At 33.6% G+C, this 25649-nt stretch overlaps 1 protein-coding gene across 1 annotated transcript in view; it reads right to left on the reverse strand.

The window, feature by feature from the left end:
- Nucleotides 1–140: 140 nt before the first annotated feature.
- tbc (trabuco) overlaps nt 141–25649 on the reverse strand; it is a 32125-nt gene continuing 6616 nt past the window's right edge. Inside the window, exons 2-13 of the mRNA XM_036366580.2 lie at nt 8309–8708; nt 7484–7703; nt 7197–7424; nt 6624–7128; nt 6415–6551; nt 5970–6129; nt 5748–5907; nt 4657–5689; nt 4362–4486; nt 4119–4298; nt 3774–4051; nt 141–3714 (exon numbers count right to left, since the gene is read on the reverse strand). Of these exons, the coding sequence (XP_036222473.2) occupies nt 3626–3714; nt 3774–4051; nt 4119–4298; nt 4362–4486; nt 4657–5689; nt 5748–5907; nt 5970–6129; nt 6415–6551; nt 6624–7128; nt 7197–7424; nt 7484–7703; nt 8309–8708 (3515 nt within the window). The 3' untranslated portion in view covers nt 141–3625. The remainder of the gene's footprint in view (nt 3715–3773; nt 4052–4118; nt 4299–4361; nt 4487–4656; nt 5690–5747; nt 5908–5969; nt 6130–6414; nt 6552–6623; nt 7129–7196; nt 7425–7483; nt 7704–8308; nt 8709–25649) is intronic.

Consider the following 25649-nt stretch of genomic DNA (forward strand, 5'->3'; position numbering starts at 1 on the left):
CTACTAGATTGTATACACAGATTAAAAAATTTTAAGAACCTAAAGCAAACTTCAAACATAAAAAAACTTTTCGATTTTTTTTAACACTAGATTGACCTAACCTCGCAATAAAACTCTTTCAGCATAATAAATAAACCACATTATGTAAGAGAGAAAAAATACATTCTTATTTATTTCAATTGTAGTTAAGTTAAATTTCAACATATAACTTCAATACAACACTTATGTGATAATGGTATGCACATCTGTATTTAAATACAGTTACTTGACTAAATTGAGCTGCTTGAAGTCAAATTCTTTTGACAATAGTATGAATGTATTTGTATGTGCTTTTGCCGCTCCACTCTTGGTATTCGTAAAATGTTTCGTGTGTTAAATTTACTTAATTTTCAAAAAAAATTTACAATTTAGGTACAAATTTGCAAACATTTTAGCGGTACACTTGATTTCATTACAGACGCGCCATCATATAAATATATATATTGGGCAAATAACACCACTTGAAGTACATATATATTATATATATGTATATGTACATATAAAAACAGTTATTCATATAAAAGGTAAATAATACGATTGTACATACATATAAATACATAGATCGGTTTCTAAAAGTTAGCTTAAAATTAGTTAGTGTGTATGTATGTAGGTACATGAGACATTAAATATATTTGGCAACTCTCATTTAAATCGGTGTTTGTGTGTGTATGTGAGTATAGATATATTGCATTTGTAGTGCAAATAGTTATATATTTTATTATGTGGGATTGGATATTAAATTGACATTCAACCAAATTTCTTACAATCCTCTCAAATTTTGCACTCAATGAAAAATCATATTCGCAAAATAAAAAAAAGTTTTTAATTATAAATAAATTATAAACAAAATTTTATATAAAAGAAATAATAGATAGCATTTCTATATAAATATAATTTTATAAAATAATAGGTCCACATATAAAGAAAATCAAACTCAATTCATTTTAACCACTCAGTCTCTCGTAGTATTTCATATTTCGGTTAGTTTTGGTTCGATGGCTGATCCAGGGATCACACTTGAACTACTATCAGCAGTACTTTGTGAAGCTATAAAAATAGAACTGCTATATCGGATCTTATAAGTCTGCAAAGCGCCTTGTGGGCAATACAAATTTTTGCTTAGGCGTTTAAGAGATATTCTCACAAGTTCGGTGAAATATCTGAGTATGAAATCCCATATGTTTAAACCTTGAACTGGCAAACGAGAACCAATCAAGAAAGAAGTGTTAGGATATTGTTACCAAGTTCTTCCTTACAACTTCTGCAGTTGCCAACCGGTAAGTATCTCAACCTTACAGAGCTCACGGGATCTTATACGATCGATCTTGGGTCAAAAGGATCTTGCGACAGCATAAGAGCCGACGGTAAGCCAGCGCTGACCAAGCTTCCGCCACGCCCACCTATCCAGTAGTAGAACACACGAGGAGAGTTAAGCACCGACCCATTCCTATTCTACTGATAACGGGGCTAGGGCGACATTTCTTTCCAGCTCTACAGTTACCTGCGATTCCGCTCCCATACTCTCATACAAAGTTACTCGATGAGATTGAGCACTCCTTAACCTTCATCTTGACTCAAATTAGAAAGAATCACATTAAAGAGAGTTACATATATGTTAACTTTAAAAATACGTCACATGAATTTTAGTGTTGCAAAGTAAAAAAAAAAATCCTCTATTGTGAATGAGTGAGAAATGTCATATAAATGTCATTTTTTATATTTCCAAACTAATCATATGGTTTTTCCGAGTTGAAGTGCTCTTTAAATATACTGAACGTTTACATATACAAATGCGTGTAATTATAACGGTATAAAACTTCCGTGCAAAACTAGTGCACAATTTTAAATAGATTTGTTTTTCGATACCTGTAATGATAAGTTCTGTGTTTCCATTTAAAATTTAAATTATATTAAAGAGTCTAACTACATTTATATATAAGTTTTGCTTAAAAAATGTGTAAAGTGATACATAGAAGATACATACATATATATCGGTAGATGTATACATTCATCAGTTTTGTGATATGGAAATTACCAGCTCAAATATAACCCGATTTCAATATATTGATATATATAATGAGTTCGTTTTACAGCTTAGCAGTTATCTAATTGGGCTGTAAAATAAACTGTGAAATAAATATTTATTTATTATTCTAAACATAAAATTTAAATGAAATGCATACATATGAGCTGTCACCTATCTGTGGCAATAGTTATTTTGTTTTGTAAGAAATACATGGATTTATTCTTTTTCTTTATTTTATGGCAATTTCGAGCTTTTCTTTATAAGACAGCCTCAAATGACACAAAATATTTCATAAAACAAATATTATTATCTTTTTCTTTTGAAGATTTCTTTCTGTTTTTTTATTAACTTTTACTCTGTAACTAGGTATATATAAATATTTCGGAAGTGCGCACATAATTTTGTAATTTTTTGTAATAAATTTGTTCATTCTTCCTTATTTTTTTTTTTAGTATTTAAGGTTCTAAACTTTCTACTTCAATAAAATTCATCAAATATGTTAAATTCTACTTTGATTGTTAGTGGTTCACTTTCTAATTGATATTCAGTATACATACTCAGCATTTCAGATGCTTCTCTTCTGCTCTATTAACTAGTCACTAGATATACAGTAGAAGTTTTCATTATGCTTATGAGTTCAATGGAGTGATTAGTGGTTATTACTTGTTTTTTAATTATATTATTTTGCTGCTTTTAAGTATTAAACAAAACTAGTATTTTTCTTAATATGTCTCAAATTAATAGAAATTTTATTTTGAAGTAAAACAACTAATTAAATTACTTTAGCTAGAAAATTACTTGACCATTAGCACTTTGACACTTAGCAAAAAGTAGAAATTTTTCAAATTCAAACAAATTTTTTTTTAATTTTTTAATTAATTCTAACTATTATAGTTGTACAATGCAATAAAATGAAAGGCAATTTAATTTTTTTTTATGTTAGGAAAGTTTCAAATTTTCTAAGATTTAGTAAGAAGCAGTAAGAAAATAATTAATTAAATTATTTCCTTTATTTGGTAATTAGCAAAAACAGCAAAATTTATAAATTTAATTATTTTTTAAAAGTAATGTGCACGAAAAATATTTTTTTAAACGTCCACTTTTAAAAAATTAATCCGACAACATCTTTTTTTTACATTCACGGTATTTGAAGACATATTGGGATGCATTTATTGCGTGGATTATATTGCCTCTGTCTTCTTTTATTTTATTATGATGTGTTTTTTATTTTTTGTGTAATTCTTCTATACTTTTAAGGTTTTTTTTTTTAATAATTGTTATTTCTCAATACCATTTCATATTATTTAAAACAATATATTTGGTACATATGTAAATCTACCATTTTCCATTAATAATTTAAATTTTAAAATAATTTTTTACTAAAATATTAACTACATAATTTCTTCATATTTTTTCTTTATCAATACTTTTCATTTTGTTTTAGTAAGTTTACTTTGGAAGTCACTGTCAATTGGCGGTTACAAAGTGGAATGCAAGCACAGTTAGTTTACTAAACTCAATGCGTTCATTTCCATCACTTAACAATAACAATAAAGCAATTTATTTATTTTCGATTATCATTTGCAACTGCAAGACAAAACTGCGTGCCAATTGCAGCACCGCTTGGGCATTATGTCGCTCGGCCATTTCTAAAAATATTAAAAATTTTAAAATTCCATTAATCACCAAACTAAAAAAAAATAATTACCATTAAAGAACTTGATCACATCTGTAAAATCCATGCTGTTCGACAGTATTATGTCACGATAAGTTTCCAGTAGCGCCAAAGCGAGGAAGAGCACGAAATGACTAGAGGCCACATGTTTGGCCGCCCAAATAACTTCCCAAGTCGCGAACACGTCATCATAGACTAACTCACGCTTGAAATCGAGCAAAAACCAGCGATAACAAAAATAGAAATGTGTATAATCGCCATTCGAATCCATCAGATCATACATCTCCGAGTCCAAAATTTGTATGAGGGAACTGAAATAAAATATTTATTGAGAGTTCAATAATTGTATGCAATTTATAAGGATATAAAGTCACTCACCGCATATTCGCAAAGTGCATATCCATGGCACCGCCATTCGGAAAGTTCTCAATCATACGCTCCATAAGCTTGCAGAAGCAACTGTAACACAACGACTCGTCATCAAAAATTACGAGTAAAGGTGCGACCAAGTCACACATGCCCTGCATATAGCCGACGTCCAAATGTTCCCACACATAACTATTCATAAAGACAGAAACCAAATGATCAAAGAAAAATTAAGCCTAAACTAGAAGCGCTTACGTGGATATAACATTCCTCAGTTTGTCCAAATTCTCATTGGCGAAATACCAATAATTTCGATCGCAGCGCTGCACATCTTTTTCGATGCGATGTAGGTTCAATCCGAATTGTTCCAGCAATTCGCTCTGAAATTATTAAAATTATTAAAGATGGAATGAGGGATTAAAGGATTAACGAAAATATGAGAGAACATTTTTTATGACGTCATATTAGCGCTCATCTAAAAGAAAACGCAATACACCAAATGTTCATCTAACATACTCTATATTCCATTAACGTTCTCCAATCGACTTACACTATAAACGCCACCATTTGAGCTCGCCGGTGAAACGCATGCCGACTTCGGCTCTTGTAATGCATCCATAATGGTGCTACTACTCACAGCAGCAACTTCTGCGTGCGCCTCCATAGATCCTTGCTCCAGTAAAGGTGGCATTTGTTCACATTCCGATTTAACATCAGGCAGCCAATTTGCCACATCAATCGAGGCGTTCGTTACGATAACAGCCGAAGGTCGACCAGCAACATTCATTTCGACTGCTGTCAATTCGCGCTCATCTTCGTCGGCAACGCCAAGTTGTGCCGGCAAGTCGTCAGCGCTCAGAAACTCGGGACTCAGCACGCTTTTATCTCGCTCCTCGGTGGAATTCAAATTTGCCGATATTGAAGTATGCAGATTTAAATCTGTATAACCAAAACCAGCGCCAACCGTTTCATATGAAGACGAAGATGGTGAGGTCTTTTCGCTCTGATCTGGTAATGCGCTCTCTTCAGGTTCTTCAACCGACATTTGCTCGCTCTTGTTGCTCTTACTTGAAATTGGTTCATTGACGCCCGCATCAGTGACCTGCTCCTTTGGCAACGCATCTCTTTCTTGCGGCTTGTAGTCATCTTTATTAACTAGATCTTCCTCATCTTCATCCTCTTCCTCCATTGTTTCGTCTACATTTCCCGAGTCTGTGCTGGTCTTCATAGCACGCGGTATGGGTTTTACCGTTAAGTAGTTTTGTCCGCTTCCTGTTGTTGCCTCGACTTCTGCTTGCCGTTGTTGCTCTTCATCGTATTCTAACTCGCCAGGATCCGAAATATCAGATATATCTTCAAAAACTTCATTATCTAAATCACCCGCATCTATATAGGCGGCACGCACAGTCTTATCATTTCCACTATTGCTGCCCGAACTGAGTTTGGCTACAGCACGTGCCGTCTTCTCCTTTTCCCTTTGCTGTACGATCGCATCAACAGCCAACCACTCGCTCATTGTCGTCTCGTAGTAGTGTTTGCAGGTCTCATCTTGCTTCTGTCGCTCCTCTGGTGTCGAACCAAAACTGTTGATATTGATACTTTAAAGACTGTCAAGTTAGTATCTTCTTTTTGTAGACTCACCTGTAGTGTCCAAGAAGATACGGCCATACTTCCTTCCGAAGCTCCGCACACACTCCACCAAAATACACCAGCCGGTAGACGTCCACTTCATTTTTAACAACACCATTGACATTTAAAGCTTCCCAGCGTTCTTTTGTGAGTCCATCCTCGTCGGCTTTTACTAATCGCATAGGTACGATTATGTTTTAAAAGAAAAAATGTACGAATCGATGTTATACTTACATTCCGGTGTTATACGTCCATTTACCAATCCTGAGAGATGAGTGCGAACAGTTGACAAATGTCTGCAGTAGGCCAACCAACCATAAAATGCTCTCGATATTATTTGTCTGCGCATTGTTGAACACACCATCTCAATACTCGTGTTTTGTTTTGTCTGGACCTGCAGAAAAAGATGAAGAGGACTCGAATTTATTAGTTAATTAGACCATGCAATTATCAAGAGTAGGAATACTGCCACTGAAAACTTGAAAGTTATGAAAGAAAATATTTATCATCTCAGAAATATTGTCGGTGACTTGAAAATGTCTAACAGGGAACTTCGCCACACTGAGACGGCTGCAAAGGCCGTTATGGTTCCCACATATAGAGCTTAAATAATATGGTCAAGTATTTTTAGTGCAAAAGACGTCGTCGCCAACATCTACTAATCTAAAAATGTACTTACCAATGGAGATTCCAAAGGATGCTGATCTATAGAGAGACTCTTGCTAGAACAATCACTCGATCCCGTAGTCGAACAACTGCTTAGCTGCGCACGACGTGGAGTACTGCGCACAAAATCCAGTATAGAATGAGTAGCAGCTGAAAATATTAAAAATTATTGTATATCAAGAATTATTTTCTGCCTTATAATTAGACCAAAAACTTTCTTACCAAATTCCTCATGTTTGCTTTTGCTCACAATACGAAAGACATAATCAATTGGAGTCTCATCAAACGATTCCATGACTGAGGGTAAAATACGCCTGCGTACACTCTTCGGCCATGGAAATATCTTGCCGATGCCACGTTGTGACCAAAGCGGGGGATCTAACTGACCATGCGGCAGTAAGCCGGTCTCCAAGCAACTTAGAAACTGTTGCATATGTCCACCTTCGGGAAAATGTATCGGCGGACGTTGCACACCATCCTGCCCAACCAACACTATAATGCCGCCACTATCTTCACCACGATTCTGATGGCAATGCACGTACACAATCTCATCTACATTAATATTGAGCGCATAGGCCCAGTATAATTCCTTATCCAGTTCCTCATTATCATCCTCCTCCTCCTCATTGTATCCGTTCATGAGTTGATTCGGCGTCCACTTAATGATGAGCGTCTGCACATGCTGATGTAGGCTCAAATAACCGGGCATTTTCTCATTTACGTCTTTCTAAAGTTTTTGAAAGAATTACAAATTAAAATTAGCTTTTCTTCAATAAATGAAATGTATTTATTTACCGGCACCACATATACATTATTCTTTCCATATAACAATGTAGCTCTGGAGTTTTGATGCAACGACTCGACGTAATCTTTGGCCACTGTAGTAGAAGCTATTGATTTGAAGCCAGCACCGGTGGTGCATTCGTCTGTGCTGGTATTGAGACTACGTTTGAAATTTAATATTGGTGCTCTTGAGCAAGTTGAGGAAGAACGACGTCCCGAACTGATGCGGTGGCGTTTGACCTGCGGAATAGCAAATATTATCAGAAATATTTAGAGTCATTATTATTTCAAGTACTTACCAGTTCGTCAGCGTGCGGATCAGTCCAGTAATGATCGGCTGTTTTGACTCTTGTAAATTCCAACGCACATGGTCCAACCAAAAGCGAACCCAATATAGAGCCATAGTCTGAGTCTGCTACAAGTGAGTCGCGATCATAGTAAGTACTGGCATTTGCCACTAAGTATTCAATTATTTTGGACAACTTCTTTTCGAACAAAGCCAAACGGATCCATAGGTACCTAGATAAAAACCGAATAATAAAATTTAAAATTAATCAAGGTTCTAACAAGGAGGCTGAATATCCAATTATTTACGTATGTAAGAGCAATCACACATCCTTTCTCATTTGTTATATACCTGCATATACCTAAGTAGCTTTTAATCTTTGCTAAACTACTATCTTTCTCCCTTTGCCTTTTTCTTTTTCTGCCTAGCTCTCCCTCTAGCTCCACATTATCACACCTAAATAAAGTATAGAGCATTTTTATCGAATTTGGGATAACTACATAAAGCGGTTCGACTATGCTTGTCTCACAAATATCGCTCCATTTGACAGATACGCTTCGGTAACTTCGAAGACTTTTGTATGCTAAGTTCATAGTAGGAACTTATATTGTTGCCAGTTTTCGATTTTATCTATCGGAACTGAATATGTACGCAATTGCCAGTTTAATAGAGAACGTAATAATGGATATAGTTTTAGCTGGAGCCCCAACTTCGATAAAAATCTATCAAAAGCTACTTGTCTTATTCATAGCTTTAAAGATTTGGTTTGACTAGATACTAGGCTTCCAAAAGTCCTTGATATTTCTTATTACTCTAAGATTTCATAAACCATACTTACTTCATTGAAGCCATCGTGATATTGGAACCACTTAAACTCATCGTCGTAACCGATGTGCTGCTACCCTTTTTCAACATCGGTGGACGATTGACACTATCACTACTAGACGATGAGCGTTTACTTGGATCGGCTGCTTCGATTTCCAACACTTTCTTGCTGATACATTCGGCATCTTCACAGGATTTGGCGATTTTATGTAGTAAAGCAGTTGTCGAGGAGGTCTTAAATAAACCCAAAGCACGTCGACGCAAGCCTTGACTCAAACAAGCTTCGACAGCGGCACATAGCTGTGTTACTGAACTGCTCTCTTCGTGTATGTATTTCTTGGTGACAGCCTCTTCCATCAGCTGTTTGACCTCCTTTTTAACAGCGGCAACTAGACGCTCCTTGAGCTCGACTTCTGTAAGGAAGAGAAGTCAAACAAAAAACGCATTAGGAGTGGCTCGCATGTGTAAAATATATCAGATACACCTTAATGTGTTTTTAAAAATTAAAGTAAAGTAATAATTACTCGAGAAGCATCAGATATTCATTACTCTAACGAAGATTTCATACCTTCATAAGAACATAACCTTATTACATTATAAGAGCACATAAATTTATGAAGTGCGAGCCTTAGTCACCAATTCATTACGCTTCCATCACTCCGATGTCCGTAAGTTTCTGCCATCTGCGCGGATGGATACACCGATAAACCGTTACACAAAGTATTGTGCTATAGCCATGGGTGTCTATGTTTTCCGGCTAAGTGCAGACTTGCCATAATTGAGTATGCGTCGTATAATTTTTATGATTGAAATCACATAAAATTTCACCATTACCGACATCAGTGCACTTAGCGTCAGCAGGGTTGGCAGCAGCACTCAGTCCGTTGGTCGGTCGAACAGCAGCAGAGGATCAAAAGAAACTCGCGGCGTTGGCAAGGAAGCCTACAATGTCAAGTAATTTAACAACAACAGCAACACGTGAAATATATTTATAAAAGCGTGCTGGCTGCATGGCGCGACGCGACACAGCAAGCGTTAAGTACTAAACACAGTCATTAAGCAGTACACAACCGTCGCAGTTGGCCAATGGAGCAACAAGTGGCTAGCCAAAACGTGCATTGACCGTTAATTGCTGCCGCATTACTCATCAAATATCTACATAACATATATGAACATGTAGTGTATATGCTGTGTGCCACAAAATGTTGCAGCTGAGTTAATGAAACAAAATATTCTCGCACACTTTCCTTCCGGCCATTTAGCTTAATTGTATTATTTACGAGGCGACCTATAAAAGTTCGCTTTACTAACCACACAAAGTAGCGAATCAGTTCCACAGCAGAATTTTCTTATTCAGAACTTCATACCTGTATATATGTATATACGACAGCTGGCAGGATTTCTGAATAAGAAAATTCTGCTGTGGAACTGATTCAGAACAGATGAGTTATGTATAAATATATATTCTTTTGACCGGAGACTCGGACTCATTGTTCATAAAACATTCCTCATTTTTTTTGCTATAAATCCGGTTCCCTAACGGTTACGAACGCCCTACTGCCACGTAAGCGATTCGATTCTCATATTTTTGTTTTTGTTTTTCTTTATGTAGCGACAAAAGACATTCCCTAAACAAGTTTAAAAATGCTGACGTGTTGAAAAATATAAATGCATTGATCTAAAATCAGATTTACTTAATTTCAAGTTTCCGAGTAAAAGGTTTGATTAGATTATGTGAACAGACTGATATACGTGGCACCACGAATAATCCAATTGGAACAACTAGATCCATTCTGATGCTTAGACCTCCCAAGTATAGATGAAAAAAACACCCGCATATTGACAAAACGCCTTGAGCTCGTCAAAAAAGTTTTATCCAGAGTGCCAAAAAGACAGCCTTTTCGAGATTAATTCTTATATACTCATTTGTTGAGCGATGAGGATAATCGGTATTGAAAGAAAGACACTTCATGTAGACCGCGATTCACCCGAATCATTCTTAAACTAAAAGTTTCTGAAATTGTGTAAAATATTCGAAAATTATAATAAAAATGTATTCGATTTATCTTCTTGCACATCATTTTTACTTTGAAAATCACTCCAGAGTTCTTAGACTTAGATACTGTTTCTACCCGAATTTCTTAAATTATTTCGAGATAATCGAAGCCAATGAAGTTCTGTGGTACTCGTTACATATTTAATAAATAATAAGCAAACTCTTGCTAGTCCCAAGAATCGAGTAATAGACATACCTCTAGTGTGATCCCAGAAGAAACATAGTTATTCTTTACACAATCCTAAGAAATTTCACCTAAAATTCGTTTCGTTGTTTAAGTTTATACTTTCTTATTTGTTTTCTGAACGCACAACTGTAAGCAATAAATATATTTGCCTTTTATTAAACAGACTGTACGTGTATACCGAGCCGACTAATCTCTACAGAATTGCAAGTCTCTTCGGTGCCGGCGTCTACATATGGTAGATCCCACTGTACACAACAAACAACAGCCAAACAAATAAAAACAAACATTGAGTCACTTAATCACACCAAGTAAGTTGGACAACGACCCTGTGCACATTTGCAACGGCAGTGATTCCATTTAAGTTACCAAAGCACCTACTCCCCAACCTACAAACCTCAACTGCGCTGGAGCATTATCACGCGGCTGGCGTTCGGAGACCCACGTCTGTCGCCAACTTACGTGTCCTCGTCGACGCCAACACAAATGTGGCACAATGTCCTTCATCGGCATTTTGTTGATGCGACATTGACGATTATGAGGTGAATCCGCCAGTCAATCGAATGAGGACAATGGCGTACGGCGGCGCCAACACACTGGGTGGGTTATGTAAATACTTGTAGTACCTACGTGAACTGAGCTTAATGCGCGTGCAGTACCAGCAATACCATGTCCGCAGGCTACAATTTGTTGTGAAACCATCTTTAAAGATATGCAAAGTAGCGGAAAGATCATGCAATGAGCTTGTAGTTATTGTAATTCTATTACCTAGACCGGCATACAGGTGTTCGATTTGCATAAATGTTTTATAATACTAGTTCTACTTTGTGTATCTTCATGAGAAATAAAAAGAAATGAAGGTTCTATTACATGATTGACTTCTGAATCAAATTGACAAATAGTTAGACTGTTCTTAAGGTGAATTTAAGGAATGCCTGTAAAGATTTGGTTGAACTGCTTAGTAAGAGAGAGAGAGAATAAAAATTCGTGTAGAGTCACTTATTACAGACTTTCCCTGGTCAAATGCTCCGAGACTGCCAAATTACAATCTACCTCGATTTAGTAAAATAGTGGCTTAACTGTTGTATGTGAGTTGGATGCCGTGGTATTGAGGAGACCGGTTGTTGGATATACAATGTACCTATTTTTGAGTTATGTTAAGAAAACAATACGCTAAATATTATATTTCATGCTTGTAATGTTGGGGTTTACGACTACGCAAAATGAGTTACGTATCTTCCGATGATAAAGCGGCAGCTAATAACAGATTTTACGGGTCCTGGTAATTCAGCAATTCAAAGTTCTTCCATTTTTCGTTCTTTGAACAGAGAAACTTGTAACCAAACACATGATAGGAGAAGTGCGTTGGGACAATACAGTGCACGGACATAGATATTACAAAATGCTTTTTAGTAAAGAAGACAATCTCGAGCACCCATCGAATGACAAACTCATCAGCCAATTTCTCAGCATATCATATAGTTCATATCAATCTCATATTATATAATATAATTTCGCCATAAAGAATAACCAACCTTCTCCAATCACTTTTTACCTAATAACATCGATATTAGTCTTTATTATTAGATCTTAATACCGCTCCAGTATATGCGTAGCTGTTTAAGACTTTACCAGACCCAACTGACAAGCCCAGTTGAAAGCTTTAATGACTTTATTTCCTATCCCTATTTTACGCTTTTTCGAACAAAGTGTATTTCGAAAAGGATTCCAAGACCAAACTAGATTTTTAAGTACCTTTTGGTGTTTACCACTAAACACTACTCATAACCCCAATGCAAACAAATTACTTTAATTCTTCTTATAAAAGCTATTAAGTGTTACTGCATCTTTATATTTTCAACACTTTTTCAACCAACTTCGATTTTGAAAAGGATTATCTAGTTCTAAGCCCGAGTTTAATATACCTTTTGAGATTTACCATGAAACACTAATCACAAACACGGACCACACCAAAAATATATTTAAGCATAACTTACTTTGGTGTTTATAAAATACAATTCTACTTTGCTGCAGAGCTTATAATCACCAAAAACTTCAGAGTTACTGGAATACTAAAATTGAATAAATTATAGATGTTTGTTAAAAAACACAAAATGTAAACTCGAGTCTTTTATATAGAGTTTAACAACATCATTAACTTTATACCACAAAAGTTTTAGTGTTAATCATATTAATCTTAGAAATGCAGCAATTTTTCATTCATAATTTAATTAATTGGTGTAATTATTTAATTACTTTGAAAAATAAATTAAGTTGAAAATTTTTGGGAGTAATTGCATTTGAAATATGCACTTAATTTACACAATTAGTCTCTGCATCACAAGAACACATCATACACCCAATATATGCATTATTTCCAAGGCATAGCGTAAATGTAATGGTAACTGTACATGTATTTGTGTATAATTGAACCCCATTCAACTCCCACCTTTTGACATTTGTGCATTTCACATGCAACGCTGCTAGTCAAACAAATTAGAAATACAAGCGCTATGGAGGCGTTAATTACCCCGCAGTAATTGAATATAGTAGTGAACTATGCAGAAGCGACGAAGCTGCAATTGCAATTCTAATAATTGCATTACATTTCATTTGTACTTTTCTATTTTTAAATATTTCAACATCTATGTATTTGTATGCGCATAACGGTAGTCTACCTTTGAGTTTAAATACTCCTCTGCGCCTATTTTTAGTCTATTGCATTATTTTAATTAATAGTGAATATTTTTTTATAATTTTTTAACAAATTATTTGTTGTTGTGGTGGTGCAAAATTTTCAATTTGGTTAAAATTTTAACATAAAAACACAATGTTAATGACTATATGTGTGATACAGCTGTCATTCAAACTGAAAATCAAAACCAAGTTCTTGTGTAAAAAACGCAAGGCGAGATATCTTCACGAAATTTGGCATGGATTATTGTTAAAAACAACCGAATAATTTCTGAACAAATTACTATAGCATATAGCCGCCATAGACACTGCCCGATAAAAATTAAGTTTTTTTTTTGAAAACTTTTCTATTCGACAAGTTTTCGGATTAAATAAGAGTCCATTTATACTGTAATGTTTATGGTAGTAGTAAAAATCATCATTAATGAATGTCTAAGAAAAAAATTTCTGAGTTGATTCGATGCGCAAATGAACGTAATGTTTTTCAGAAGGCAACCCACTGGAAATGCCACGACTACCAAACTCATGCCATCATATTAGTTTAATACAAAATATTTCAACTGAAAAGCAAAACCAAGTTTTCTCTAACCTCAGGAATGTTAAGTGTATCAGATATACCACTTAAATACCAGCAATTTACCAAGCAAGCATATTAATTTTCATAACTTTACACAATCAAAACTTTATGTGAAATAATATGCAAACAATTTAATGTAAATAATTTCCGCACAAAGGTCATACCATCCACTCCATAAGAAAAGTAATTTATTTGCTTCTTATTTAAAGCATTTTTGCTGCATTTAACGGAATTAGAAGTTGTAAAAATGCTTGTCCAAAATGGTTTTGCTAAAAGCCACCTTTTATGTAGCAATGGAGCTCCAAAAATAAGATCAAAGCAAAGCATCGAAACACAAATCCAACAAGAATTTCATCTGAAGAGAGGTGAGCAGTCAGCGGAGGCATGTGTGCAGGAAGCGGGTGGCCATGCAGCCAGAGCGAACAACCAAAGCGAGCTGCGGAGGCATGCCGACTAAAAATAATTTGATTATTTAAGATAGGCAGCTGATTATAGCACTCCTTTGGCTGGCACATGAACAAACCGCCTACGAAGCAAATACAATTGGGTAAAAGCAAATTTAAAAGTGCAAGCTAAAGCTTATTGTAATCTGATTTCAACGAATTTTGCAATTTTGCAGAAACTTTTCTGATTTGTCGCACTTCGACAGTATCATTGTCATAATATCCTTTATCGCTGTTTGCATTGTTCGAATCTGTTCTAAACTCTGTTGCAGTCACTTTCTGAACTAATCTAATCTTGTCACTATCAGTATTGCCCACTTTTTTTTGTTTTTGCTGGCTTTTAGCTGTGGCTATTTGTGAAGTAGAAGGATGCTTTAGCCGCACAGTTAAGGGCGTGGGTTGTATCCACTGTATTTCCGAGGGACCGGAAAATCAATTTTGTTTCATTTTTTAGTCGACACTCTGTGGTGCTTCCACCAACTACACAAAGCGGAAAAGTGAAAATGGAAATGAATATGTTAAAAAAAAACTAAAAAGTCACAGAGGCTTGCGTTTACTTCTATACGCTATTGCTTCAACTATCGTTTTACCATTTCATTTTACCCAACACTTTCCGAGTTTTACGCTCGATGGTTGACTGATTACTGGAGTGGGTGTCAATGCGGTTATGTATATCGCTTGAATATGTATGTATGAATCGCTTAAAATATTTGTTAGGCAAATTCAGACTTTTTTATTGGTGGCATAAGATTTAATATGGTTTTTTTCTAAAGCACCATGCACAAAGAATCAACGTTTGTGAGTTTGATGCTATTTCTTATCATTAGAAAAAATATTTTATTTTTCAGTTCAAGCGCAATGAATATAAGCACACCGCTGCATGATAAGCCAACATTTATAGCTTCTAATCTTTCTCAAACGATTTGAGGACAAAAAATTCTGTTATCGCAGGTCAAGTATTTCACACTTTTTTTAGAGCAAAGAAACATTCAATGCTTAGCAACATGCATGCTTCTACCATATATTTATGTAAGGATTTTCTTACTTACTCTGAAGAGTTACTAAAATCAGCTAACATAAAAAAATCATAAATAAAACATTTAAAAATGCCATACATAAGAAATACGTTTTCTAAAAATAAGATCAAATATCATTGCTGTAAGATTTTTTTTTCCTAAATTGGATGGAAACGACCAATCAAAAAATTTAAAACTGCTTGCTAATTTTTTTGAGGATATTATCTTGGTATTCACACTCACTCAAAGACCAAATTTAGCATAGCGTGTTAAACAAAAACGTACATCTGCAGATATATAGAAACGTTCCACACCAATTAAATTATCAAATACAAATTAATAGAAAGTCACGTATACGCAGCGTAATCCTTATGTAGCAAAATCTTCAGTATGGCTAAAGCTTCAATATACTAATAATAGCTTACAATTTGCTCATTTTGTAAATTTTAAATATTTTTAGTATAATTGGTTAATTTTCTTACACAAATAAAAAGAAGCACAAAAGAAAAGCAAGACACTTTAGAATTTATTATGACTGATATAAAGTAATCTTTGGAAATTTATTACCGAAATACATCGCTAACAACGAAATGAAACCGTTTTTTTTTCTACGTGTAGAAACGTACGCGTATTAAACACACTGGGTTATAGGAATATTTTAAACAGTATTTGAATAAAAAATTACGTATACGCACTGTAGCACATTGATTACCAGAATTTAATTACAGCCAGAGCTTCCAAATAATAAAAAAAGTATAGCTTACAATTTGTACAGTTTAGATATTTTCATTAATTTTAAATGAGTTTCTCAATCAAACACAGTTTATTTAAGTTATTCAAGAAAACTAAGCCGTTTTAAAATTTTTTTTTTGGAAAACTTTGCTTGACTAATCTAAAACTAAAATAAGGGTATTGACTACCGAGAAACATACAGGTTATTACTTGGCTATTCTAACTACTAGCGTCGCACTCACCCTTTATATTATGTACGAGCTTTATTCCTGTATATAAAAATTACGTATACGCAATATAGACCATTGATTATTGTAAAACTTAAGTAATAAAAATAATAAAATAATAAATTCATTCTAAAAATGCTTGTATAATGGCGTTTAATTATATTAGGAATTCCGTTTCAAATATATTATTAGAGTTAGAATTGAAAATGAGGACTATTCTTAGTAATTAAATAAAATAAACAATTAATGTAACCTTCAAAACTTATTTTACATAAGAAATATATATGCCTTTATATATTCTTCACAATAAAATTTATAGATAATAGCTGCAATAATTTTCAAACTGCAGATTTGCTACTATATTTCCCTCTACTGCTTAGTAGGAACATAACAAATACATGTCAAAATTCACAATAAACCAATTATTCTCCATACAAAAGAATAATCAAAACAAAGAGCTGCTGCTAAAATGAACATTTATTCTCTGAAATTTTTTATTACGCACACACACAATTGCGTTCTTCAAAAGGCATACCATGGTAGATATAAAAATGCCATTGAACTCTTTCTCATGCGCTCGAATACCTCATATCTTACACTTTTGGACTTGCCACATACATACATACGAGTACATGACTTAATATGCATCTTTACAAGCAGCTATTATAAAAACGCACACCAGCGCAAGCAACAGCTTGTTATGCAATTGACTGTATCAACTGTTTGAAACTCACATTAAAACTTGCGGTAAAAACAAATTAAGTGTGCAGATACTCAGTAATGCAAATATACTCGTATATATGTAAAGTGTAAAAACAGTTGTAAAAAATGTATGTCTGTATATAAAGTTGCATTGTGCCTCGCGTTGATTTTATGGATATTTCAAAATTAATGCTTTCATAGGCATATATTTGCATACCGTGTTACGACGCACGTGATGTGGCATTGAACTCAGGCATTTAGACGCATACAAACCGGTAAATGTACGACAGCGACGCGACAAGCAGAGACTTTGCGGTCATTTGTCTGTCTATCGCAGATTTGCCGACACGCAAATTTCATGACAAATTAAAAATGCAACGGCATGAGCCTATTGGAATATATTGTATATATTGTATATTGTTGTTTGCTTTGAAAGCCTGCATTTGCTGATAACGATTTTTTTTGAAAATTATTCAAAATATTAAACAAAGCATAAAATCGCGACAATTTATGCACCGAAAGTTTTGATGCCTAATATTTACCTTTTAGAAAGCCTAAAATATTTAATAAATATTTGCTAGGCAGCCAAATTTCGGCTGCTCATAAGCCACATAACGCGCTTATTTCACTCCAACGCAGCTTGATTTAAATAACCCCTTTTCACATAAGACAAATGACTTAATTTTCACAATTAATGACCTTTTAAATATGTGAGACGCGTGTAAGCAAAGTTTTAGTTGGCAAATTCACCTACCACACATACACATACATATATATATATATACTTAAATGTGTACATTACATAATTTTGTTTTTGCTTGAAATTAAAAGCAAATATTGTGAAGCTGAAATTTCATTTATGAGAGCACATTTCAATTTCAGAACTTCTGTTAATGAGTTGCCAGCCAAGTAAATTACGCCAAGTGCTTCCAAGCCAATAAGCAAACAGCATTGTACTTTTGTGTGTGCGAGTATGTGTATGAGTATGTATAATACACTTCTTTTGCAGCGTCATTTTATTACTTTACACAGCAAGTGAGTAAATAACGGACCACACAAACATTAAAAATACAAAAATAAATAAATATTTACATGCACATGACGATAATAAAATCGCAAATAAAGTAATAAGCGTTTTTTATTTCCGATGCGCGTGCAGTGCAACCCACACACTCACACACACGAGCGAGTGTGAATGCTCAACATAATTCGAATGGACTGAGTGCCCATGAGTACAAACACAACAATCCACTCAAAATCACTTCGCATAAATAGCCATTTTGTGTAGCACACGCAAGTGTTCAATAAACAGCACACACACACACTTAAATATGTGGGCGTGAGGAGATTGATGTATCGCAAATGGGCTCGCGCTAGCTAATGTGCACCGTTATTTTGCTGTCAATTCAGCATTTACTGATATTAGCGCTGTGATTTTGGCATTTAACTAGCTTATGTTAATGGCGAATGGTTGTGACAATAAAATAATATTCGTTTTTCCCTAAATGGGGCAACACAATTTATGTAGATAAATATACCTTATATGAGATAGAGATAAATATATCAGCAATATACGGGGTTAAAGGGTTGTATCCACTTGCAAGTCAGAAAAACGCGTTTTTCTAATATTTGTTGTAAATAGCTATTTTATTTAATAAATAAATAGAATAACGCACATTAAAAGAATTCAATATAGTTTTATAATCGGCGATTTATTTGTATTCTCTTCATTCCGTAGCCGATCTCCAGTAGGACCTCCGCAAAGAGGTGTCTGGCGGTGAGGAAGATTGTTCTTTTTTAAGGTGACTCAGATCCATAAATCCAAAAAATTGATTATTACTATGGATGAGTACAGGACATCATTGAAGGACTAGTGAAAAAAATTTTTTTTTTACTAAATTGGCCAAAACTAAATAAATTGTTGTAAAAAAATATACATGTAATAGTGACTTAAAAAATCGAAATTATTATTCCTTTGATCATTATCAAATATATCAAAGAAGGTAATTTCAAGTCGATCGGTCCAGGCCTTTTGTAGAAACTCTTCTCATCCATTTTGAAAACGGCGTTTCTAGAAGCCCGTTTCAAGTTTTGGGAGCCATTTACACTAAGTTCAGAAATTCTCACAAATTTTACCAATAAGCTTCGAAATTATTTTTTGGATCAACTTCAAATTTACGGAAAATACAAGTATAATCAATTATCGATATGTACATTCGAAATATGCATGAAAAAAGAAATCATTGTTTTGAAATTAACAAGTAGATATAACCACTTAAATACAGCGTGTTGTTATAGAAAATAACATGTAACAATATTAAGTTTGGTATTTGCAAACCATTCCAATAACCCAAATTTGTATTTAACTTTAATACGACAACTAGATACATATAAACATTTATATATTATATATATATACATATATAAAGTGTTCTTTTAGAGGTGTAAGATTTCATAAAGGAATAGCTGTCTAAGCAATCACCTCAATTTTACATTAACACTTTTTGTGAGCATACTTGTACATCAAGTCAATAACCCATGCTGATGAAGCATCTACAACTTTCTAGGAAAGTGTCGCACAAAATCGGTCCCACAGGATTGTCCTCATTCGATAAAATTCTATTCAGACGCTAAGTATCGTAAAATTGGCATTTTCATATATTTTTCAGTGTTTTATTTAAAATATAAGTTCTACACCTCGTAAAAAGATCGAAACTATATCAAAAATCATTTAATAACTTATATAAAAAAGTTGGAAGTATTTTACATATATTATATATAGGTATTTCAACATAACAAATTTAACTTTCTGAATTTAGCATATTCCAACCTTATACAGTAAGCCTTGCTTAGCTCTAACTTATGCGAATTCGTTATTTTTAATTTGATGAAAATTATTTATGTATATATATAACAAATATAGTTATATATAACAAATATAGTTATATATATATATAAATATATATATTACTTTTGCGAAAACAAATTTTCATCAGCCGTCCTGAAATATTAATTAACTAGGCGTCGTTTAGTCAGAGAGTGCTGTAAAATTAATTAAAGAAAAATATATATACTTGTATGTATGTCGAGCTGTCATGCAGTTAGAAAAATGAATAGATATCCATATTCAAATTGACAAATAAATCGATAGACACATCTGCTAACCTTAGTCTATACATATATATGCAAGAACAGATAAATTTATTTTAGAACAGTGCAGAAGCCTTTGAAAATGATAAGAAGTGAAAGAAATGCATAGCAGGTTGAAACCCATTGGAGACGAAAGGTAAAATTAAAAAAAATAAAATAAAAGAGAATTAATAACGCATGAGCTGATGTCAAAAAGAGGAAGAGTAGGGGCGTGGTTGAATTTTAATACGTTAAAATCGGTTTAACTCGATTTCCGAAAAAAACTACTAGTCCTATAGAAAAAATTATCGGTCAAAATTGTATATAATGAATAATATATAACTTTTTTTATTAAAACGTTTTTCATATAACCTCAAAATTTACAATTAATAATAAAAATAACAGATTTTTGTAAAAAGTCAGTAGGCTTTATGTTTTTTGAAGCCTCTACTTTCTCTTGATATAAAAAATATCTACATTGTACATTACTATGGAAAAAAGACCCGACTAAATAGCTGTTACTACGAAATATAGAAAAAATGAAATAAAAAAAGCGGCTTTGAATCATTTAGTGGGATATTTTTGAATTTACTGATTTAGGCCTTATAGGTAATTAAAGAATTACAAAAATTCTTAGAACAATTTATTAAAACCATAAACCCATTAGAATCTTGCTAAACAACTGCCCAAAAGTGTATTTTAAACAAAAAGGTTAATTGCTATTATGCTACATAAAAAAGTCTCGTAATAAAAATAATATTGCGAGTATAATATTTATTTCTTCGTTGAAAATCGCCGCTTCTATTTACATATATTATTCCTCTGTTCACTACAAAAAAGCATATGCATTGTTCTTCTTTGCAATTTTCAATTTTATCGCCAATCAATGCACGCCTCATTAGCTATTCAATAACAAGTGCGCTGTGCTTTATTACCCAAATCTTCGATGGGTAAACAAGTAAATATTTGTTATTGAAGATAAATATCTATTATAAGTTTGTTCGTGTGCTTGTATACGAATATAAGCTTATTGATCAATTTTTGGTATGAGAATTATTCAAACAGTAATAATTTATGCAGTTGTCTTGAAAAGGTCTAATATTCGTCTGTAACCCGAAAGATTTCGATAAAACCTTAAAAAGTTTTCTCGAAAGCTGCGCGAGCGTGAAAGCTTTCTGAGACTATAAATCTGGAGACGAAAGCTTCTAATGCTCCGTACAGAGTATTTTAAGTTTTCCCCGAAGTTTGTAACACTCAGAAGAAAATATCGGATATCCTATAAAATATTATATATACGTATATAAACTGTAAGCTTAACAAGCGGAGTCGATCTAGCCATATCCGCCTGTCTATCCATTTGTGTGTATAAACGCAAATTGAGAGACTAGAATTCTGGAAATATGGATCTGAAATTTTTCACACGGCCTTTCCTGTTTATTAATTGCTCATTTCTCGGAACCGCCGATATCGAACCACTATAGAAAACAACTCCTCTACAAACTGATCGATCAAAAACCAGTCTTTGTATGGAAAACTTTTTTTATTTGTGAGGAGCAGTATAGCTTTAGACCCGAAGTTAACGTTTCTTTTTGTCTTAGCTTATAGAGACTATTTACAGAGCAGCTTTCCTATCCATATTAAGATCCTTTCAAAGCTTATTGAAAAAAATTTATGCTCAAGAGTTATCTATGACAGAAAGGAGAAATATTTGCATAAACTTTTTGTATATAAGATCTTGTGGGTTTGAGTTATAATTTTGATGGTTTGACATAGCTATCCAATATAGAGATTCCAACTCCCGATTCATTACTTCTTATTGCAGTATTTTCTATTGAGGTCGACGCTATATAGAAGAATCTCTTATTCACACTATCTTAAGCCAAAGCAGCTTATAGATGAGTTTTATGCATACTAGTAGCTTCTAAAGCTTCTGTAGCTGCATATCCATCCATTGGCTTATCCTCATAACAAAGCCGTATTCAAGCCAAATCTATAACTAAACTAAGCGAGCACACACTTAATTAGAAAATTTCTTTCAAGGAATAAGCTTTTATGAATTACAAAGGCTATATTATATACTTGCAATATTACCAACTTAATTTTTATATAATAAACAACCTTAATCAACACGCATTCATACACACAGCGCTTTCCTAACGAGACTTGTTTCAATGCCTCAAATCTAATTTCTATGAATTCCACCAATTATAAATCTCATAATCCACAATTATTGCAAAGCTCACAAAACTCACAAACTGAAATTGTAAAAGTAATATGCAAGCCAGCAAAATGGCATAGTACAGCTTCTAGGGTCAGTGGAGCTCTGGCTGTTGATTATAAGCTCGTTAACCGAAATGTGAAGACAAACAAAAACCATTTCGAAACTTTCTTAAATTTATGCATTAAATGTCATTGCTGTTGCTGCTGATTCGCTTTGCTGCTGCAACGTCGCCATCCCACCACCCCCACAGCCGCACAACCACTTAACTGGCTGCCATAAAAGTTTGAACTTTAACCTTAAACTTGCCGCACAAACGAACGAATGTCAGCCAGCTAGTCACCGAGCAGTATAAGCAAGCAAACAGGCGAACACACACATGCGTGCACACATACAAATGCATAAACAAATACACATACAAATGGCTGGAAAGAAGAAATACGCATATTTTCTTGCACATTCATTCATTTAGTTATTTAGTGGCCCAGCAAATGCGTTGCAGCTGTGCTTTTGCTAGCAAACTGACAAAGTGGAGAAGTGGAGGAATGGAGGAGTAGCAGTGTGGCAGTGATTAAGCTGAGCTGCCAAGCAAATAGTGATTTCCACTCCAATTCTGACATTAAGCGGCAAATGAGCTTTCACATACGAAGCATAAAAAAAGTAGAAAATAAATTCACCCAAATATATATATAAAATTGCTTTGGAGTAAATAAATGCGTGGAAGTGTGGTCGAGTTGGCCAAAAAGGCACAAACGCGCTATACATATATAATATACATACAATATAATATACATACACATTAAATGAAAAAACACATACATTTATTTTTTTTTTTTTTACAAAAGAACCATCGAACAGAAAAATGAAATTGCAGAAACTGAAAGATGTGAAAATGCTATTAAAACAAAAGGAAAAAATTAAATTTTGCGTCATCATGTGCATGTTTATATATGAGGATGCGTGTATTAATATATCATATTTGTGTTGACGAGAGCAAAGGTAAGTGTCGGCGACATGAATAAAACATAATTTCTTATGCCCACACAGCAAATAAAAAAGTGTTTCTTTTATACACTTACAAATGCAATTATTATATACTTATATACAGAGAAGTATATAAATATATATGTGTCTGCTTATTAATATTCCCGGCATGCCCGTAATATTGACTGTTTCCAACGTCATTTGAAGTAGAATTCTTTATTTCAATAATTTTTTCAAGCTTATTTAATATTTCTCGAGCAAATTTACTTAAAATATGTATATAATACAATATGTAAAAGTACTTGAATTAAATTTGAAAATTCAAATTATTAAAAGTTATAAAAAGCCTAAAAGAATATTTTGTGAAATTAAAAAATAATACCTCATTTTGTAACCGGTTCTTACCTCCAGGGTTACATGAGATATTTCTTCACTACTTTCTTCATTAATCGATGTCTGATGTGGTTTCTGGAGGCTAAAATACTAACACCGAGGAGCAATGTACATTAAATGGATATATACAAGAAACAAGGTAGCTGAGCTCTGATAAAAGGATATGTGAACGCTCTGGTGCCACTAGATTTGCAACAAAAACCGAACTACATTACCGACTTTTCAATTAATAAAGCTAACTCCAGATCCAACTTAGTAAACCCAATCTCGTAAACAACATATAACTCTATATCAGACTAAAAACTAGATGAAACATTCTACAGTCTACTACCACAACTTAATGCTATTATAAATTCGACTCGGAGCCGACTTCTTTGAGTATGAATGCGAATGAGACATGCATTAACAGTGTGATGTCTGAAAATCTTAGTCAGCTGACTCAAACTAAAATAGAATTCAAATTTTAGCTGGTGCACTCAGTTTAAAAAAAAAATTTCAGTAGTTGATGGTGAAGTAGGTAGAGTAAGCAGTATCGACAGTACTTGAGCCAGACTATAAAAAAATAAGACTTCTTGAAAGATGGAATGAGCCAACTCTGTCATAAGCAAAGTCTGAATCAGAGGTAAAATCACCTCCATAGCGTCTGCTGAAAATGGAAAAAAGTACAGTAGTAAGATACCAGAAGGCAATTTATAAACTATGATCAGTATTACGAGCCATTTTATGGTCATTATAGGGACCTACAAGCTTACTTACGCTTTACGTATATCTCTCAAAATTAACTACAGATATTGTAACAATTTATAAAATTGCCCATTAATTCCTTCTTCAAATTGCTTCTTCATAAAATTGTTTAGCATGGACAAAAAACAAGAGTGAGAAGAGTGGTGAGTAATTGAAAGACTACAGCAGAAAGTCATAGTGTAGAGTTTCCATAATGTCTCAAAATATGTTTTTTAATTCCAGCATTTGTTCAAATTATTTCACAGTCACAGTTCGATTTCTAAACAAGACTTATTTGTTTTTCCATTTTCTTTTTAATATATTCGAAAAAATTGAGAAAACCATCCATCAAACTGTCAAATAGCAAAAGAAAAAGAGCATGCTAATACCGCTTGCTTTACTCATTGTTTTTCTCAGCTTATTTCTTCCGCTTTGCCTGTTATTTATAGTGCTCTCCGCTACGCTATGTGTATAGCCTTAGACAAGCCTCTTATGGTTTAATTTTATTTATAAATTGAATATAGACGTTGGCTGAAAAGTTTCTCTTCTCACCAAGACATAGCACTACTAGCTCCAATTTTTTTTTTCTTTCAAGTTGGTACATCTGTCGTAAAAACACATGCAAAGTTACAAGTCATTCTGTCAATTAATTCCTTCTTTACAAGCCATTTGAAGTTGACGTGTCAGAGTATTTTTTTAATATGGAAAAAATTTAATATCGCGCAGGGATTAATTTATTTGTTTTGAAAGCTTTAAAAGCAAAGAAAATTTATGAACAATTGTTAGAAGTGTATAAAGAGTCCTCACCTACAAAATGCACCGTTGAATTTTGGGCTGGTGAGTTTAAACGTGGTCGTACTAGGCGAAGGACGATCAAATACCGCAACCACACCAGAAATCATTAAGCAAATTCATAATATTGTTAGTGAAGATTCAAGTTTGACTAAGCATTAAATTGCTAATACCATAGACATCTCAGACGAATGAATACTTCATATTTAACATCGAGAATTACATATGAAAAATCTGTTTGGAAAGTTAGTGCCGCACAGGTTAACAATTCAACAAAAATTGGATCGAAAACAAATTTGTCTGCATAATTTGGAGCGTTTTAAGCATAATAAACCCAATTTCTTGTTAGTAAGCTTGATTTAAAGTTAGTAAGTTTACTAAGTTATAATTTATTAAAGGCGCATAAATAACAGTTTACAAACTCTAACTTTTTTTCTTAGAAATTTTCCCCAAATCCTCAATTATATCATATTCAAATATAGTC

This window comes from Bactrocera oleae, chromosome 5 (genome assembly GCF_042242935.1).
Source record: "Bactrocera oleae isolate idBacOlea1 chromosome 5, idBacOlea1, whole genome shotgun sequence".
Classification (NCBI taxonomy): Eukaryota; Metazoa; Arthropoda; class Insecta; order Diptera; family Tephritidae; genus Bactrocera; species Bactrocera oleae.